The sequence below is a fragment of the Rattus norvegicus genome, chromosome 4 (genome assembly GCF_036323735.1).
Source record: "Rattus norvegicus strain BN/NHsdMcwi chromosome 4, GRCr8, whole genome shotgun sequence".
NCBI classification, from domain to species: domain Eukaryota; kingdom Metazoa; phylum Chordata; class Mammalia; order Rodentia; family Muridae; genus Rattus; species Rattus norvegicus.
Genome location: NC_086022.1, coordinates 58,709,980 through 58,729,737, shown reverse-complemented (window position 1 = coordinate 58,729,737; position 19,758 = coordinate 58,709,980). Strand labels below are relative to the sequence as shown.

The following is a 19,758-nucleotide window of genomic DNA, read 5'->3' as shown; positions in this document are numbered from 1 at the left end:
TCCCTCATAAGAATTACTCCCAGGGCTAGAGAGGTGTTTCAGCAGTTAAAAACTTTTTTCTTTTTTTTAAATTTCAGAGATCTTGAATTTCTGACACACACACTGGACTGCTCACGATCACCACTAACTTCAGACCAAGGTGATCTGATGATCTCTTTTGTCCTTCATGGATACCTCTCTTATACACACATAGCCCTACAAATAAAAATGAAAATAGGGCTGGAGAGATGGCTCAGCGGTTGAGAACACTGTCTGCTCTTCCCAAGGTCCTGAGTTCAATTCCCAGCAACCCCATGATGGCTCACAATCATCTATAATGGCATCTGATGCCCTCTTCTGGTGTGTCTGAAGACAGCTACAGTGTACTCATACATGAAATAGCTCTTTTACACACAAATAAGCCACGACGTCAGTTAGCCCCACATTCTGTCTTGTGCCTTATCTCTTACCCAAAGCAGGCTTCTCAGAAGAAATAGATCCTAATGCATACATCCTACAGTTTCAATATTGATACTGGTGGGGGGGGGTGGTCTGAGAGATAAACTTCCATTCATTCATGAATTCATCCACTCTCTTAAAAATATTTGTTGAATGCTCAAAATATATCAGGTGATGAGAATAAAAATGCAGACCAAGAATATGTGATCATTTGGGACTTGCAGAGGAAAGGCAAGCACTAATAGAAGTCATTATAGCACAAGCAATTCTTACATTTGTGAGAAGTGGGGAGAAGAACTATCTCACCTTATAGAAGGCTGGGCTTATGGGGAGAGTGAGAGTGGAGTGAGGGATGGCGCCTGAGAAAGCCTGGCTAAGGACATCCCAGGCTTCTCTTCCTTCCTTTCCAGGCTTCAGCACAGTGATGGATGAGGGATAGGTCTGCAGTTTATTTCCCTTGGAAGCCACCTTGCAGGGTTCCATGACTACTGCTGTTTAATAAAGAACACTGCATGTGTCCTGAGTAGATGGATGAGCAAATATTCTTGGCAGAAGAACCATATGCCCGTCCTGATATGCATGGATAGAAGGGGACCAGGCAGGAAACAGATGGGGGATCCAGGTCTGAATAAAGGGAAAGACGGAAAGGCTTGATTTTACTGTGTATTCTGAGGGACACAGAACCCTGACTATGGGTATTTGCTGCCCCCTAATGGACATTGGGAAACAGTTTAGTTTTTGTCCTTTAAGGAAAAATTGGATTTAGGGTATTTAGAACGTTTGTTGTTGTTGTTGTTGTTGTTTTGTTTTTGTTTTGTTTTGTTTTTGAGGGGAGAGGAGGATTACAAATGAATATTAAATTCTTTCCCCTTTATCTACCTTAGCTATGACTAGTCCCCAATATAGGTTAGTATTTGAGGATAGGATTTGATTTTTAAGGAGGAGGATGTGGAATTCCAACCAATTTTGTTTAAAAGATGCTATTTCTGCCCGCTTTACTTTTTAATGTAAGATAGGATGGACTTTGTGGTAGCCTTGGCAATCTATTTTGTATTTCAGTGCTTTTTCTTCTGATTTATCTATTTAAAATATAACTGTGGTAGTTTTTTCCCCCAAAAGCACACATTACTTATTTGAAGCCTGTTATGACTTTATAAATTTCATGTTTAGTGCACCCCCTCCAGCCATTACAATCAAGTCATCCATCTACCCACCCATCCATCCATCCATTCATATATTCAATATATTGAATATGGATGGCTCTTGAAATGTTCACTGTACCTTTCACCCTATGAGGTGTTTGATACCTACCAAACTGTTGAAATTTAAAAGTAAAGACTTTTTTTTCTTTTTTCTTTTTTTCGGAGCTGGGGACCGAACCCAGGGCCTTGCGCTTGTTAGGCAAGCACTCTACCACTGAGCTAAATCCCCAACCCCAAAAGTAAAGACTTTAAAAGCGTCTCAAGTACTTTTTGCAGCTAGGCACTTTGCAAGAACAGCAGTTTTCCGTGTACGACAGACAGTGAGCCCACTGAGTGTCAGACACTGAGGATGGCCTTGAGTCTATCTGATAAATAGACACGAATGAAGATCTTCTGTCTCTAGGCAGCAGTGCGATCTAGTTCTGTGCATATAAGCTGGGTGGTATGTTTGGCTTGGGTGTGCTCTGATGTGATCTTGCAGAGATGTAAGATTTTAAAAATGCCTGTCTCTCACTCCACACTCTATTTACATCAAGGCAGGAACCCTGTCTTTTTTTCGGCAACTAATTTTACCTCTAAAATATAGTAGGAGCTCAATAAATAAGAATTGAAAATATGGTTTCATACGTAGAATTTGTTATTTGGGGGATTTTAGTAGATACAATTTGTCTCTAAGACCAGGTGACATTTTGTCTCATGTTTTCTGAGGACATGTGAATTGTTCAAAATATGTATGTTACATACTTGTGTCTATGACGTTTTGGGTGTTTTTTTTTTCCCCCCGCATGATCTGCGGCAACTCTTCAGAAAAAACTTATTGAACACCCACTCTATGTCAGATGAGGGCAGGCTTAGGGGGAAAATGACTTCTGCCTGCTTTGGTGAATTTGGGGTCGAGTTCCTAAATGAAAGATTTTAAGAGAGGGTAAAGTGTTGATGTCAAGTTTTCCCCAGTGGCGGGGGCGGTGCTGGGACTGCACAAAGACGGTCGCTGAAGAAGCTCCGCCCCCAGGACGTCATTTTTCTTTTTCTTTCCGGAACTTTTCCTTGCAGTTTGCGTTTCCTCCCGGACTCTTTTGAGCAACGAGTACTTCTTGAATTTCCCGGCACGGGTTTCCTGCCAGAGCTCAACCCAGCGGTCGCTCGCGCCGGTGCTGGTTGCGCGTGGTCTCACACGCTTGTTTCTCGGTCTCATGGCCGGTCTGACTCTATTCGTGGGCCGTCTCCCGCCCTCCGCTCGCAGTGATCAGCTGGAAGAGCTGTTCAGTCAGGTGGGTCCGGTGAAACAGTGCTTCGTGGTGACAGAGAAAGGTAAGGAAAGAGGTCGTGTGCTCCTGGGAGCTGGAACTGGTCGAATTTCAGGGAGCTATATATTTACGATCTGTTTGTTTTGAGGCAAGGTTTTCACTCTGTAGTCCAAACTGGCCTCGAATTCGCTACCGGTAGCCCTTATGCTTCTTCCTCCTGAATCCTTCCGATTAATGATGTGAGCCATCCCAGCTAGTTCTTTGCTCTCTCCAAAAGTACGGGACTGGGAACTAAGATTCTTTTCTAAACTGATTCAGTTTAGCTGTAGATTGGCCCATAAGATTGATTTATGAAAGGCAAAACACTTAACGTTTCTATTGCGTTTTCCCCTTTATTACGCGTGCTCAGAAGTTCAAACGCAAGCCCATTAGCCGGGCGTAATGGTAGTAATCTTAGCATTTGGGAAGGCTGTGGCAGGAGGATTACTGGGAATTCGAGGACAGCCTGGTCTATATAATGGCAAGTTTAGGACAGCTTGGATTACACAGCGAGACCCTACCTCAAACAAATAACCCAAAGTAACATTTAATAAAGCACCAGTAGGGCTTATTGAGAGTCCGGAACGGTGTTTAGTTTAACATAGGCTAATTTATTTAATGTTCTCAACAGTCTTATAGGACAAAGAGCCTTAATCCCATTTTTAAAATAAAGGAATATAAGCTTTAAAGATGCCTAATGGCGAATGAAGGTGTGGTGGTGAATGAAGGTGTGGCAGGATGTTCCATCATACCCGTGAATCCCCAGATTGTGTTGTTTATTAGAAAATCCTACTTCTAGTTGTGTGGCTCACTTTTAGCACACACCTTTAATCCCACACAGCAATGGTTAGTTTGTAGAGGAACGTGCCTGTGTTTGAAAGTAATGTCTGAGAGACAGATAAAATGACACATCAGAGAAAGATTTGACAGACGAATAGAATACACCCAACTCTCACAAGAACAGGGAGAAAAGAGATCCCAGGAGCCATCCCACCTGATGCACAGAAAAAAACACCCCCAGGTTGTTCCCATCCCTTTGCGCACACGTAAGTAAATAAATGTTACAACACTGATGTGTCAGGAGTGGTGGTATCTGACTATAATCCCAGCAGGGTAGGTGGAGGCAGGAGGATTAGGAACTTGAGGCCAACTTGGGTTATATAAGACCCTGTCTCAAAAAACAAAGCCAGAAAGAAACATTAATGTCCTTTTTTCCTGGTGCCATTGTGTTTCTGAGAGGCAGAGTTCAAGTCCATTTAAGATTCTGCTTCACCCATAACCCACCACCATAGCCAAGGAAGGCATTGCTGCTGGAGGTGTAATGGACATTAATACTGCTTTACAAATGGTGCCAAAGACCACCCTCATTTACTGTGGCGTACAATGTTGAATTGGAGAAGTTGCCAAAGCCTTAAGACCAGTGCCAAGCCCATCTCTGTGGAATGTAAGTTTTGTGTACCCTTACCTTAAACCTGATGTTCTTGGTCTAAATCCTTACAATCTCTTATACCCCTTTTAAGAAAAATTATGAGCTTCCTCTCCAGTCAAGTGAGGTGTACTAGAAACGAGTGTACTAGAGGGGCTGGGGATTTAGCTCAGTGGTAGAGCGCTTACCTAGGAAGTGCAAGGCCCTGGGTTCGGTCCCCAGCTCCGAAAAAAAGAACCAAAAAAAAAAAAAAAAAAAAAAAAGATATCCCAAGCGAGTGTACTGTGGTAGAGGAGAGGTGGGGATGGAGGTAAAGTGGCCTGGTCCGGAATGGGATTGGCATGGCACTTCTTATGATTGTGAGGGTTCTGAATGTGTGTGGCAGTTCTTTGTGGAGACAGTTATTGTATGCCTTTATTTGGGCACGAAACTCACAGTGGAACAGCTTTGTTTTTATCGTACTTATCAAGAAGAGGTCTTGATTTTTTTATTTTCTGAAAGATGAGTGATAGGTTTTTGTGAAAGTTCTAAGAGAAAAGAAACCAATCTTCATGTCACCGTTTGTTCTCTGGTGCTGTGTGTCAGCCATGCAACCAGTTTATACAAACGACCATTCTGTATTATAGCACATGTCCTCTGGGGAGATTTAAGTGTATTTGAAAGGGAAGCAGAGCCTAAGAGTTGTTTCTTCTGCAGGTCATGGGCAGACATCGCCATTGGGGTGTGTGTGTGTGTGTGTGTGTGTGTGTGTGTGTGTGTGTGTAAGAAATTATAGTTTTATTATTAATTCCCCTCCCCAAACAAAGGGCCATGGTGAATAATTATTTATCTTTTAGGTTCTGTTATTCTTTGCGGAGTCTCATAAAAGGCCATGAGGCTGGCAAGGAGAAATTAACTTAGTTCTTTAAAAAATTAACTTCTTGGGCTCAGCAGTTAAGAACACTGACTGCTCTTCCAGAGATCCCAAGTTCAATTCCCAGCAACCACATGGTGGTTCCCAACCATCTGTAATGGGATTTGATACCCTCTTGTGGTATGTCTGAAGACAGTGACAGTGTACTCACATACATGAAATAAATAAGTCTTAAAACAATTAATTTCTTAATTTTATGGGCATGAGTGTTTTGCCTGTGCACCGTGTGTGTCTGGTGGTCTGGTGCCTTGCTGATCTTGGAGACCAGAAGAGGTCCTCTGGGACTGGAGTTACAGATAGTTGTAGGCCAACATGTTGGTGCTGGGAATAGAACCCCAGTCCTGTGAAACAGGAGTCAGTACCACTGAACCATCTGTCCAACGTTAGGCTTAGTTTTGACACTATTTTGACACTCATTTATTCTTCTCTATCTCAAATTATTCTTTGGAACGAAGGGATGGTCATACTTGTTTTACCTAGCTTGGTGTGTTCTGCAGCTAAAAGGAGGCCAGGGATTTATACCTTTTTTGGAAATATGTAATTTGGTACTTAAAATGTCAAGGTGTTGATGGTATAATGAGAACAATACCTAGAGGCTTCTAAACCGGGGTTTATTTATTTATTTTCTGAGGTTCTTTTTTCAGGGCCTTACTTATTGCTAATGTCCTCTAAGAGAAGACTGTGTTGTTATCATCTGGGTTTCTAGATCTACCATATGTATTTTTCCTACCCTTTCTGGTGATCTTTCCTTGTTGTATGTTGAATTCTTTTGTGAAGGCCTAATGTATATCATGGGTACTCCATATTCTTAAGATTATCAGGGCTGGGGTAAGAAGAGGACATCAAATTGGAAGCAGGAAGAAGATTAACAGTCCTCAAAGTGGAGAAGGAGCTTCGGATCCCAGCCATGTTCTTTTCCTTTGGAGACTCATCTCAGGGGTAGCTCACAGAGCGGCCGGGTGGAACACACGCTGGCTTAGTCTTTGACGACTTGGGGCCTCTGTCCTCTCACTCCAGGTCCCTTCCTTTGTGCCTTGTTCTAGGGAGTAAAGCATGCCGGGGCTTTGGCTATGTGACCTTCTCCATGCTGGAAGATGTTCAGAGGGCCCTTAAGGAGATCACTACCTTCGAAGGTTGCAAGATCAATGTGACCATTGCCAAGAAAAAACTGAAGAACAAGTCCAAGGAAACAAGGAAAAATGGTGAGTTTCTAGTCATGCTGCAAGGGTTAGGAAGACACTGAAAACCCAGAAGATCAGAGAGCTGGGGGAGTGTCCAAAACCTGAGTTCCCTAGTTTAGTTTTTGTTGCCAGAACTCCTCTGGTGTGCTTTGATAGTCATTCGCTTGCCTCTCTGTCTGTGCAATCTGGTTCCGGAATATTGCACACTTGATCTCATGGCAAATGCTCTCTGTATTGGAACCTTCTTCACTTATGTCTGTCCTAGAAATGGGTTGCAGACTTATCCCATGTCTCTCACTTTTTAGAAAATTCAGAGTCCCCAAAAAAGGAGCCAAAGCACAAAAAAGCCAAAGTGGCAGATAAGAAAGCCAGATTAATTATCCGGAACCTCAGCTTTAAGGTGAGTGATGGGGCTAAGTGTGTGTTCTAAAGGATGCTGGAGCCAAGTCAGGCTCGTTGGCAGAGATCCATCAAGAATGGGCAGCATTCTTTTGGGAAATAAACCTTAGCCTATTGAATTGGGAAAATGGACCTGTTTATTAAGGGCTCAGTGGGTAAAGATTCTTGTTGTCTTGAGTTTGATCCCTGGGTCCCACATGGTGGAAGAATACCGACCATTGCAAGCTGTCCTCTGATTTCAAGGCACATGAGTATGTGGTGTTCCCCCCAACCCGAAATTAAATGAGTAACTATAATTTAAAAGGACTTAGTAAATTCATAAAGTGCGAAGACTGATGCTTCCCTTTGGAAGAAGCCACTACTGAGAAAAGGTTCTGTGTGTTTAGCCTCTCTCTCCTTCCCTTTTTGAGTGAGACAGGGTCTCTCTGTAGTTCATGTACATTTCAAACTTTGTAGCTGAGGCTAGCCTTTTAACTGGATCCTCTTGACTACCTGTTGAGTGCTGCGATGGCAGGTGTGGAACACCATGCCTAGCTTTTTTTTTTCTTTTTCTTTTTGGCTTCTTAGATACAAAGTAAGCTGTCATCTGTTCACGGTTATTTGCTGTTCTAATCGTGAAAGTTTAACAGACAGGAATGAAATGATCCAGACTCTGTAGAAAATGAACTCAGTAGTTAATGTTCCACATGTCTTTGCTGTGGTAATGGCTCTCGTTTTCCCTTTTCCCTTTTCCCTTTTGGCTTTAGTGTTCAGAAGATGACTTGAAATCAGTATTTACTCACTATGGAACTGTTCTGGAAGTGAATATCCCAAGGAAACCAGGTACTTCCACATCTCCATTGAATGAAGATAATTGGGTTTTATTTGTTTTTGTTGTTGTTGTGTTTGTTTGTTTATTTTCAAGACAGTATCATTGACTGTTCTGGAACTCACTCTGTAGACCAGGCTGGCCTCAAACTTAGAGATCTGACTGCCTCTTCCTCCCAAGTGCTGGGATAGAAGGCATGTGCCACCAAAGCTCTGCTTGATGAAGATAATTTAATGTGACTTTTTCCATATTACTGAACTGGAAATAAGTTGTTTGCTATGTTCATTGTGGCCCTAGACAATGTGATATTTGCAAGTTGCCCGGCATAGTGCTTGACAAGTAGGGAAGCCCAAGTGCTGGCGCTACTCCCTTGCAGAGATTGTTAGGGAGCTCAGACTTAAACTTGTGTCAGTTGCCTCTGGTGTTGCCGCATTGCTTCCCTAAAGCTGGAGTTACAGGGGTTATTAACTGTTGCTTTAGGGCAGGCGTCTCTTGGCTGATTGGCAGGCTGTGGCTTGTCAGCCTGAGTTGCTGTAGTCTTCTTGTTCTGTGCTACCCACTGCTGCCTCTAACCTTTTTGTACATTTATTCACAGATGGAAAGATGCGTGGTTTTGCTTTTATTCAATTCAAAAACCTCCTTGAAGCAGGAAAAGCTCTCAAAGGCGCAAATATGAAAGAGATAAAAGGTAGGTCTTCTACACTTACACCATGACTTTGTTATTTCTGGTGCTTGACTGAATTAGAATTAGCACAGTGTTCACATTTTTTGTTATGTTAGAAAGATGTTTCTGTGGCTTAGGCTCTCATCGCTAGGGTAACCTGGAGTTCCCTAAATAGCCAAGAATGGCCTTGAACATCTGATCTTTCTGCCACCTCCAAGTCCTGGGATTACAAGTATGCACCACCAAACTATAATTTTTGGTGAAAATTTCTAGTATTTAATCTTAGGCTGAATTTGAAAGATCTCATGCCAGGAGCCCTTTTTTCACTTGGTGGGTCTTTTGGAGTTCCTAATGGCTATCCTGGACAAAGCTGCTAATAAATGCAGTTGATGCCTGTGTTCTTCTCTTTTGGTTGGGCCACTATTCATCAGTGCTCCTGGGCTATTAATCTGCTCTTGGTAGTATCAGGTACTGGGCTGATGGAAGGGTCAGCTTAGTTCTTTCCTAACTTTTGAGCAGGATTTCCTTTGCTCCAGAATACTGTTTTGCTTCTTGCTTTTTGAAATATTTTTAAAATATTCACCTTTTTAAAAAAAAGTGTATATATGTATATATATACACGTGTGTGTGTGTGTGTGTGTGTGTGTGTGTATATACACACATATATACATATATATTGTCGCTGTCTTCAGACACACCAGAAGAGGGCATCAGATCCCATTACAGATGGTTGTGAGCCACCATGTGGTTGCTGGGATTTGAACTCAGAACCTCTGTAAGAGCAGTCAATGCTCTTAACCACTGAGCCATCTCTCCAACCCAATATTCATCTTTTTAAAAAAAGATATTTATTTGTGTGTATATATATATATATATATATATATATATATTAGTGCTCTATCTGCATGTATACCTGCATGCCAGAAAAGGGCATCAGATCCCATTTTAGATGTGAGCGACCATGTGGTTGCTAGGAATTGGACTCAGGACCTCTGAAAGAGCGAGCAGTCAGGGCTCTTAACTGCTGAGCCATCTCTCCAGTCCCACATTTACAACTTTATCTCATATTATCTAAAGTGTGGTGGCTGTGTAAAAATGTGGAATTTCTGTTGTTAAAAGGTTAAGAATTAAAGAGAACTACGGAACGTTTTTAGTCTTGTTTTTGTTTTGTAACAGTATCTTACAAGGTAGTCCAGGCTGATCTGGAACTCAAGATATTACCTCTCTTATCTCTCAGAACCAATAGTTGGGCTTGAGAGATGGCTCAGCAGTTAAAGGCTAAGCTCACAGCCAAAAGAACCAATAGTCTCAGAATTGGCATTTCTTTGTTTCTATCAATATGTTATTGTCTTAAATGGGTGGGAATTAGGGATATTAAAAGGGAAAGAGTCTCTGACTCCACTTGTTTGACAGGGCGGACTGTGGCTGTGGACTGGGCTGTGGCCAAGGACAAATACAAAGATGCCCAGCATACTTCTGTCTCAGGTAAGATGCGTTGGCACTCGGCAGGAGGGCTGGGAGGAAGAAAGGACTCTGGTGGGTTGTTTTGTTTTTGTTTTTTTGAAACAGCGCTTCTGTACATAGTTCTGGCGGTCCTGGAATTTGCTATGTAGACCAGTCTGGCTTCAAACTCCTTGAGATCTGCCTGCCTCTGCCCCCCAGACAATGGGATCAGAGGTGTGAGCCGCCATGCCGAATGAACAGTTGCCGAGTTCTGATAAAAGTATGCTGGAACTTCCCTGTCGTAGTCTGTAGTGGGAATGTTGAGCTGTTGAGCTGGAGATACCCAGAGCATAGATAAGTCCCTTCCACCCACTCCAACAAAGACAAAGCATCCTGGGAAATCTCCATTCCTGTGGGCTCAGGATGCTTGTCAGTTCACATGGGACTGCCTGGTGATCTGATCGCTGGACATTCACTTCTGAGGTATGAGTGAGGAGGGGCCTTAGGTCATTTTTTCCTCACTTATGTTCTTACCTCATACTAATGGACTGCTGAGAAGAGAGGGCAGGGCTGGAGGGCGCATCAGTTAAGAGCACTGCGTTCTCTTCTAGGGGATCTGAGTTCAATCCCCAGCACCCACATGGCAGCTCACAAACATCTGTAACTCCAGTCCAGGGGATCCCATGCCTTCTGCCTTCTGAGGGCCCTGCGTGTTCATGGTACATAGATACATATGCAGACAGAACACTTTTATATGCATAAAGTAATACATTTCTAAAATAAAACTTAAAAAAAAAAAAGATAAACCAATGCTTTTAAGTCACCAGAGTCTCAGAGAATATTTCACATCAGAACTAAAGTTCATGGAGGGCCAGAGTGAGCAGTGTATTTGCTGTGGTGTGTACGTGGTAAAGAGTTTTGGCTGCCGTTTCTCATTCTGGAGCGGGTTAATCTCTAGGCTTCTCATGGAGACATCATTGTGGGTGGCGATGGCTTTGGGTGTTTTGTTTTGTTTTCCTTTATTTTTGCTGAGACTGTTTGCTGTCATCCTTTGGTGTCTGTGAGGAATTGAGCCATTGTCTGCTCAGACACCCAAACCCTCAGATGCTCAACTCTCCTATAGAATTGATGTAACTATTGTCTTAGTTAGGGTTCCCATTGCTGTGAAGAGGGACACGGCCATGGCAACTCGTATAAAGAAAAGCATTTACTTGGGGCTGGCTTACAGTTTCAGAGGTTCAGTCCATTGTCGTCATGGTGGGAAGCATAGCAGTGTGTAGGCAGACATGGCACTGGAGAAGGCGCTCTAGGGTCCTACATCCTGATCTACAGGCAACAGGAAAGAACTGGTTCGAGCTTCTGAACCCTCAAAGCCCACGCCCTAGTGACACCTACTCCAACAAGGCCACACATCCTTAGTGCCACTCCCTGTGAGCCTGTGCGGACCATTTTTATTCAATCCACCACATCTTCCATACATTTTAAATCCTCGCTAGATTATTTGAAAACCTAATATACTAACAAAGCTACATAGTAGTTGTTATTCTGAATTGTCTAGAGAATATTGACAAAAAATTTAGATATTCAGGATGAATACAGTATTTTAAAAAACTTTTTTGGTCTGTGGTTAATTGAATCTGAGTGTGTAGAAGTGATAGAAATGGAATCTGACTGTATAGTAAAAAAAAAATAGGAAATCCTGAAAAACCAAAGAAACTAGTACTTGAGGTATTAGTCGTTCCTCTTAATAATCTTGTTTTAGATAACAGATGAATTCCTTTCTCTGTCTTCCTCCATAGGTGGAAAGAAGAGCAGCGAGCGTAAGCCTAAGGAGTCGAGTAAGAAGAGCTGCAGGGTGGAAGAGCAAGTAGAAGATGATGATGATGATGGTGAAGATGAAGAAGATGATGATACCCAAGATGATGAGGACGAAAGTAGAGACTCGACGGTAGCTTCTCCTGTGAGCGTGCGGAAGAGGTAGGTGCACGTCCTGGACTAGAGTGAGCTTGCACGTGTTAGGAAGCTCAGCAGCCTGTGTCCCCCACGACGAGCTCTGAACCGTGCTGTTGCAGAGCAGTCAAGAGAGCAGCTCCCGAGGAAAGCACCGAGGAAGACACTTACGATGACAGCGATCTGGAGGAAGGGAGCAGCTCCTACGGCGACGGGACGGCACACAGCGAGAGCAGCACTGAAGAGCTGGAGGACGAAGGTTTGCTTGGATTTTCCTGGACAGATGCCTTCCCGCTTTGAATAAATTAATGACAAGTGGACACCAGCTCCGCCCGGGCCTCTTGCAAATAGTTTTCTGTCAAATTTTTAACTACTGTAAAGAGAACCTTTATTTTTCATTCTTTCCTAATGTTTTTCTTCCCATCCCTGTCCCTCTATTCCATTTTCCTCTCCCCTTCTCTTTTGAGTCAGGATCTCACGTAGCCCAGACCGACATTGACTGGACAGTGAGCTTGACCTTCTTATCCTTCCTGCCTTTACCTCTTTGGCAACTCGCACCAGCCCCTAGTTTGTGTGGTGGGGATCAAACAGAACTGTGCATGCAGTGCGAGCACTAACTGGCTGTGTCTGCTTTCCTCCGCCCCCTTTGTGAGCCAGGTCTCCGATGGCCCAGGCTGGCCTCAGTGCAGTATGCAGTTGAGAATGCCCTTGAGCCGGTCCCTGCTGCCTTCACTGTGATCTGACCCCAGAGCTGGGACCACAGGTGTACACGGTGCTATATGCTTTATGTGGCTCTGGGGTCTGGACTCAGGCTGCGTGCGTGCTGGGCAGTCATTTGCCACCTAAGCCATATTCTGATTCCTTTTGTTTCTTTATTGTTTGCTTTGTTTTAAAGATGAGTTTGAAATGATTGAGAATTTAGAGTCTTCCTTAGGGAAGTTAAAGCCTAGCCTTAATATTGAAGGTGTTACCACTTCCAATGGTCTAAGTCAAATAACTTGATAAACAGGATACAGACTAAATAGGTTTTTTTAAAAAACAAAACAAAACCATTTTGAGTTGATAATGTAGATAAAATGAGTCAGAAAAACAAAACAAACAATTCTGAGTCTGAGATGAGGTAAAGAACTATAAACTCAGCTTGGGCTTCCAGACAAACTTATGTCTCAAGTAAGGCCGATTTATTTTCTTCTAGTTCTGGGGGTTATTTGTCCCCAGACCAAGGTGCTCTGTTCCTGCCTTACTTAAACTTGCTCACTGTGACACTAGGAGCTAAAGGCTCACTACGAGGCTTGGAGAGGCACAGCTCAACTCCTCAGAAGGACTACTGGAGCACTGGTAGAAGTGTGAGCAAGTCCATATTGAGGAGAAGTAAAGCAGGCCATTGTATAGTGCGAAATGGCCAATAGCTGATTCCCAGGGAGTGTGTCGGAGTGGGTGTTTTTATTCAGCTGTGTTGCTTGTGTTTCTGTAAGCCTGGTGTTTTGGTTTGGCACAGAAGAGACAGAGGAAATCAGCTTTTTTGTTTCTGAGGATAGAGTCAAGGCTTTCACACCAAGGACACAGTGAGACCTACAACTTGGTTCATCTCCCTCCTGTCATTTTCTTTTTTGAAACTGAAAACTTAGTGGGACTCAGCTAAGAAGTTAAAAAAAAAAATAGTACAAAGGAGCTTATTGTAGAAACCAAAAGTTCTTTTTTTTTTTTTTTCCCGGAGCTGGGGACCGAACCCAGGGCCTTGTGCTCGCTAGGCAAGCGCTCTACCCCTGAGCTAAATCCCCAACCCCAAAACCAAAAGTTCTTACCAATCCAACAATTCTCCAAAGTATTCTCTTTTTTTCCCAGAAATTTGTATGTGTACACACAGCATATAAGCGGCTTTCTTAATTTTTTTTTTTTTTTAGAAAGGGTCTCACAGTGAAGTCCATGCTGGACTTGAACTTGAGATCTTCATACCTTGGTCTGTCAAGTGCTGGGGTTCCAAGCCACCACACCTTCTGTAATGTTTATTCTTCAAGCAGTGAGTTTCCTATTCATCTAGATTGTTAACTTCTTAAACCATATTCCCAGAGACAATCAGTATTATGTTTTTGTATACCCAGAGAACATTTAACATGTTTATAAGTAGAAACACATGCACATACATGCAGTTATAGTATAGTGTGTGTGTGCATGTGTGTGAATGTGTGTGAATGTGTGTGAATGTGCCACAGCAACATACGGGAATTTTCCTCCACACCTTTACCACATTGGACTATATTGTTTTTTGTCTTTTTGTTTTTTTTTTTAAGACTTATTTATTATACATAAGTACACTGTAGCTGTCTTCAGACATACCAGAAGAGGGCATCAGATCTCATTATAGATGGTGTGAGCCACCATGTAGCTGCTAGGATTTGAACTCAGGTTCTATGGAAGAGCACTCAATACTCTTAACCGCTGAGCCATCTCTCCAGTCCTATATTGGTCTTTTATGTTTTGCCAATTTAAGTAAAAAGTAGTATTTTTTCTTAAACTATGCCCCTTTCTCCTCCCTTTCTCTTGCTGCTGGGTATTGAACATATGTCCTTGGTTATGCTAAATTCACATTCTACCACTGAGCTACATCTTCAGTCCCTCTGCTTTTCTTTTCTTTTTTTTCTTTTTTCTTTTTTAAAGATTTATTTATTTATTATATATAAGTACACTGTAGCTGTCTCCAGACACACCAGAAGAGGGCATAAGATCTCATTATAGATGGTTGTGGGCCACCATGTGGTTGCTGGGATTTGAACTCAGGACCTCTGGAAGAGCAGTCAGTGCTCTTAACCACTGAGCCATCTCTCCAGCCCGCTTTTCTTTAAATATTTTGAGTGTGAGCATCTTTTAATATATCTAGTCATTACATTCTTAGTCCATTTTAAAATTAATTTATATAAAACATTTAAGAAGTTATCCTTTTGCCACGTGACTTGCATTTGTCTTTTTGAGGTTTTTTGTTTTGTTTTGTTTTGTTTTGTTTCTTGTTGTTGTTTACATTAGATGTTCCAGTCTCAAAGAAAAAGAAGAGGAAGTTACCCTCCGATGTGACTGAAGGGAAAACTGTCTTCATCAGGTATGCCCTCTGTATGCGAAGCTGTGTGTCCCCTTCACCTGTCTCCTTGCTGACCTCGCCTTCCCCCACTCACCTGTCTCTCCTTTGCCCTCTCCTCCACCTTCTCTCTCTCCCTTCCTCTTTTCCTCTCTCCTTCCTTTAGTACTAGAGCTAGATGCTATGAGACTGGTTAGCACTTTGGTCTGGGGGACACCAGTGAGAAATGTAAGAACAAGAGCTTAAGACCAGAGATAAGTAGCAGGTATGGTCTCTGTCTTTGTTAGAGTTTTTGTTTTATAACTGGGGTGGCATCTTCTAAAGCATTTCAGCTCTTAGCTGGTTCTCACCTTTACTTTAGGAGAGATACTGAGGATACTGAGGTTTGCCCGAGGTAACTTCTCTCTTCATGCCTAACTTCTCTTTTTCTTCCCTTTTTGTTTTTTATATTTTTGAGAGAGGGTCTCATGTATCTCAGCTTATGTAGCTAAAGATGACCTTGAACTTTTATCTCCTACCTCTACCTCCTGAATATTGTGACTACAGCTGTGTTCCACCATGCCTAGTTTATATTGTGCTGGGAATAAAATTTAGGCCTTTGTAAACACTACATCTATGGAATAGTTTTTTGTCAGCTTGACATAAGCTAGTCATCTGGGAAGAGGGAACATCAGTTGACAAATTGTCTCCATCAAACTGTCCCACAGCCAGGACTGTGGGGCATTTTCTTGATTAGCAATTGAGTGGGAGGGCCCAGTGTTGTCCTGGGTTGTATTAAGGAAACAAGCTGACAGGACTAGAGAGATGAGCGGTTAAGGGTACTGATGGATCTTCCAGAGGGCACAGGTTTGACTCCCAGCACCCACAGAGTGCTTACAACTGTGAAAGGATTGGCATCAGTCAGGATGCCCCAAACCAAGTTCACAGCACAAAGGAGATCTGTTTGCCCCAGAGAGACAAAAGGGCTGGGAACAAGAGACAAAGACAGGAGATAAAGGACAAGGTAGCAGGGGAAGGGAACGAGGGAGAGGGGAAGGGGTATTTGTCTCAGAAAGGGGGACAAAGGACTGCCTCTGGATGGAGAGGAGACATGTGGCCCTCGGGGAAATGGTGGTTTATAAAGGAAACCCTGTGTTAGTATGAGGTATTTAATTTTAATTGGGCATGTTAATTAGGTGAGCCAAGGGGGGCTTTTGATTGCTGGACTTGAATACTTTGTAGCTGGGTCTTGGTAGTCACCCTGGGTGTTGGGATGGCCAAACATAGGAATACACCTTGGTGACTGGCTTTAACCATGTAGTCTAAAGGTTTTTAGTGTGGCCGAGGGAATGGGAGAGAAGGGCAGGCCTGCCAGAGCCCCACTTGCACACTTGAGCTGGCCAGAGCCCCTTTATTCCCACCTTTTTGTTTCGTTATTGAGTTGTTTGGGGTTGGGCAAGTGGGCATTGTTCTGTCTGCTTCCTGCTGACATTGGTGCTTCGTTGTTGGACCCAAAGAAGCTGGGTTGTTGGTCCAGGTTGGGAAGAGCAAACTCTTTTACTTGTTGTACGTAGGGAAGTGTACTCTGTGTGGCTGGACCAGAATAGAGATTCTGAAGAAACGGTCAGGGCTTGGGCTGGAGTTGTTGGAGTGGTCTGTAGTTGATTTGAAATGTGCTGGGCAGATAGGCTAGGGACAGAGGTAAAGTTAGTTAGTTTAGAAAACATTTTATCTTGGATGTACATTTAAAATGACGGGTTAATGGTCCTGGGAGTTGGAGTCCCAAGACCAGGGAAGGAGAGATCCCACCCTTAGAAAGAGGCAATGGAGTGGACAGCTTAGGCTGTTGGTTGGCAGGAGGACTTTTCTGAAGTCTGTTTGAGAGGTCTGGAGAGGGGCCAGGGAAATTTCCATTGGCTGTCTGAGGTTAATCGGAGAGCCACTGTTATCTGAAAGCAGGGTCTTGTGTTGGGGAGAACATAATATGAGAGGCTTTTGTTACATCAGAGTAGTCTTTGCTGGGGTGTTCAGGTGGGCTCTGAAATTGAAATATTTTAGGAGCCTGGATGATTGGTGAGAGGGACGGTCTGTAACAGGGTTTGAGAGTGTGAGGATGGTGTGAGGATGGACACAGAACAGGGGTGAGGGAGCATCCTGTGCTGAAGGAGGGCTAGGCATGCTGTTGTCTGGGTTATGTAGTAGGGTATCCTGGAAGGACATGGGATGAGACATAAAAGGGGGTCACAGCTTGGTGGGCTGTAATGTTGTGATTATTGTCTTCACTAATAATGGTGGGGTCAGTGTGATGTGGCCATCTGACAGGAAGGAGCTGCCATCTATATGAAAAGCGGCAGAAGTAGGTAAGAGGACCGTCCTTTATGTGAGGGGGCTGGGGTCTTTGAGTGTAGAAGATCTGGGGAATGTTGAGGCAAAGAGATAAGGACGGATGGGTTAAAGAGAGGACTAGTTAGAAATGTGAGTTTTTGATAAGAAAAGTTTGGACGGTGTCTTAGTCAGGGTTTCTATTCCTGCACAAACATCATGACCAAGAGGCAAGTTGGGGAGGAAAGGGTTTACACTTGCATGCTGCTGTTCATCACCAAAGGAAGTCAGGACTGGAACTCTAGCAGGTCAGGAAGCAGGAACTGATGCAGAGGCCATGGAGGGATGTTACTTACTGGCTTGTTTCCTCTGGCTTGCTCAGCTTGCTCTCTTATAGAACCCAGGACTACCAGCCCAGGGATGGCACCACCCACAATGGGCTGGGTCCTCCCCCCTTGATCACTAGTTGAGAAAATGCCTTACAGCTGGGTCTCATGGAGGCATTTCTTCAACTGAGGCTCCTTTCTCTGATAACTCCAGCTTGTGTCAAGTTGACACACAAAACCAACCAGTACAGAGGGATAGAATACAAGATGGAAGAGATTGGAGTCCCCCATAAGCTAGGAGTTGAGAGAGATATTGATGGGATGGGATGGGAGGGAGGAAGTAAGTCCAGAAGTGGCTTGGTGTGGGAGTGTATCAGGGGTGAGGTATTCAGGCATCCATGAGTGGAGGAGGCCGTGAGGTTAGAGATGAGGAGTGGGGATGGCCAAGGTGGTTTACAGTGAGGTGTCCATGGGTTGACATGAGAGAGAACCCAAGATAGGCGCCTTGGAGAGGGGAGCTTTGGAAGGTGAGAGTCAGGCCCATTGAGCCGAGGAAACTGAGGAGTGAGGCAGATCACATTGACTTTCAGAGAGGTAAAGACCACAAATTAGGAGGTTATATACTGAAGCCAATGGGAGGGAAGAGGGAGGAGGTAAGCCAAGTCTATAGGAGTGCCTGGCCAAAAAGTTGGGGATTGTCTTCAAATCCCCAGAGAAGTCCAGTCCAGTTGGGATTGTTGAGAATCAGGATCCATCTATGTGAAGGCAAAAAAAAATATTGGGGATGGACATTCAGGAGTATTGAGTCCTAAGATTTAGGAGTGAAAAATGAGTTGTGGTGTTAGGGATAATGGAGAGGATAACCTAAGGGTTAGAGACTTAAAAGGTGTAAAGGGACAACAGTTAATAGACTGAAGGCCCTGGACTAGGTGGAAGGCTCTGATAAGGTATTTGGACTGTTACATGAGAGTATTGTAGGGTGACGAGGTGGGACATGGGAACCGTTTAGACACTGAATGAGGCCGAGGCCGAGGCTGGGCAAGAGTAGGGAGAACTGGGGCTTGGGGATGTAGGCAGAAGGCCTTTGAGTATGCCAGAGAGGGATTTATGATGTGCAGCAAGGGAAGGAGGTGGCATCCCATACAGCGGATTGACTCACAGAGGATAAGAGAGGTTTGGGGATTTCAGAGAGCAAGAGCGTGTACCAGTAGGGGCTGAGGGAAGGAAGAGGAGGGATGCAGGAGTGTCCTGAGAACTGTGGTCAGAAAAAGGCAAACTTGATGCTTGAGTGTGATAGAAAAGACGCCCTTTCCTAATAAGGGAATAGGGCGTGATCAAATGAGGAGAAACCAACCTAGAAAGGAGCAAGCTAAGGGAGGAGGGCTGTGGAGGGCTGCTGTGTATTCAGACTATAGGTGAGGGAGGGGGGAGTGGGACCAGCAGTAGCACAGAGGAGGAAAGAAGTCTAAAACAGCTTCTTATGTACCTGAAGTTAGTCCTTTCTCAGACCTTTAGGACTTACTTAAGCCTTTGCATCTTTAGACCTTAACACATTTCCTTGGACCGTCATCACTTCAGATCTCTGCATGCATTAGATTACTTTCTTAGACTGTATACCTTGTATCACTTTTTTTTCTTTTCTTTTTAAAAAAGATTTATTTATTTTATGTATGTTAGTACACAGTCACTGTCTTCAGACACACCAGAAGAGGACTTCAGGTCCCATTACAGATGGTTGTCAGCCATCATGTGTTGCTGGGATTTGAACTCAGGACCTCTAGATGAGCCATCTCTCCAGCCCCCTTACTTTTTTTTCTCAACCTACATAACTTCTTTGTTTTTTATAACCTTTAGAAATTCAAATATTTGTTAGTTATGAATCCTGTCAGCAAGGCGAACTCTACATATGAAATGGACTAACCAGGCTGCTGGGTGTTTGCTGTGGTTAAATGTCATCAGAGATCTGAGAGGGATAAATTTGAGTAGGAAGTACAATTTGTTTTTATATCAATTAAAATGATAAAGACTTCTTAGTTGTTTGAGACTGACGTGGGATCATTGCAGAAGCAGTTGGTCTTCAGTCGTCTGAAAAGAACTGCATTTAATGGTTGCCCAGGGCAGCAGGCCTTTGGCTGTCAGACTAAGGTCTGAGGAATTTTTCCTGTAGAGGAAGGACTCGAGAACATTGACCTTATTTTGGTGAGGCAAAGTCAGTCCAAAGTATCCCCAGTTTGTGTAAATTCCTGGCTGCAGGTGAAGTGTGGGGCCATTTTTCCCAGTGGTTACTGTTACCACAGGTGGAGTCAGAGCTGTGGTTTCCCTCTGTCTTCTTTGGAGATCTTAAAGTTTTC

At 43.5% G+C, this 19,758-nt stretch overlaps 1 protein-coding gene across 4 annotated transcripts in view; it reads left to right on the top strand.

Moving 5' to 3' along the window:
- Window positions 1-2,425: 2,425 nt before the first annotated feature.
- Window positions 2,426-19,758, top strand: part of Rbm28 (RNA binding motif protein 28) — a 38,976-nt gene continuing 21,643 nt past the window's right edge. For 2 of the 4 annotated variants that reach the window (NM_001107850.2, NM_001415878.1), the window contains exons 1-9: window positions 2,770-2,951; window positions 6,309-6,467; window positions 6,752-6,846; window positions 7,592-7,667; window positions 8,249-8,341; window positions 9,731-9,802; window positions 11,560-11,737; window positions 11,833-11,969; window positions 14,732-14,804. In NM_001107850.2, coding sequence (NP_001101320.1) covers window positions 2,834-2,951; window positions 6,309-6,467; window positions 6,752-6,846; window positions 7,592-7,667; window positions 8,249-8,341; window positions 9,731-9,802; window positions 11,560-11,737; window positions 11,833-11,969; window positions 14,732-14,804 — 1,001 coding nt within the window. In that variant the 5' untranslated portion in view covers window positions 2,770-2,833. Of the gene's footprint in view, window positions 2,566-2,693; window positions 2,952-4,169; window positions 4,371-6,308; window positions 6,468-6,751; window positions 6,847-7,591; window positions 7,668-8,248; window positions 8,342-9,730; window positions 9,803-11,559; window positions 11,738-11,832; window positions 11,970-14,731; window positions 14,805-19,758 lie in introns of those variants that run through there. The other 2 variants (XM_039107509.2, XM_006236190.5) reach the window with 2 other exon arrangements.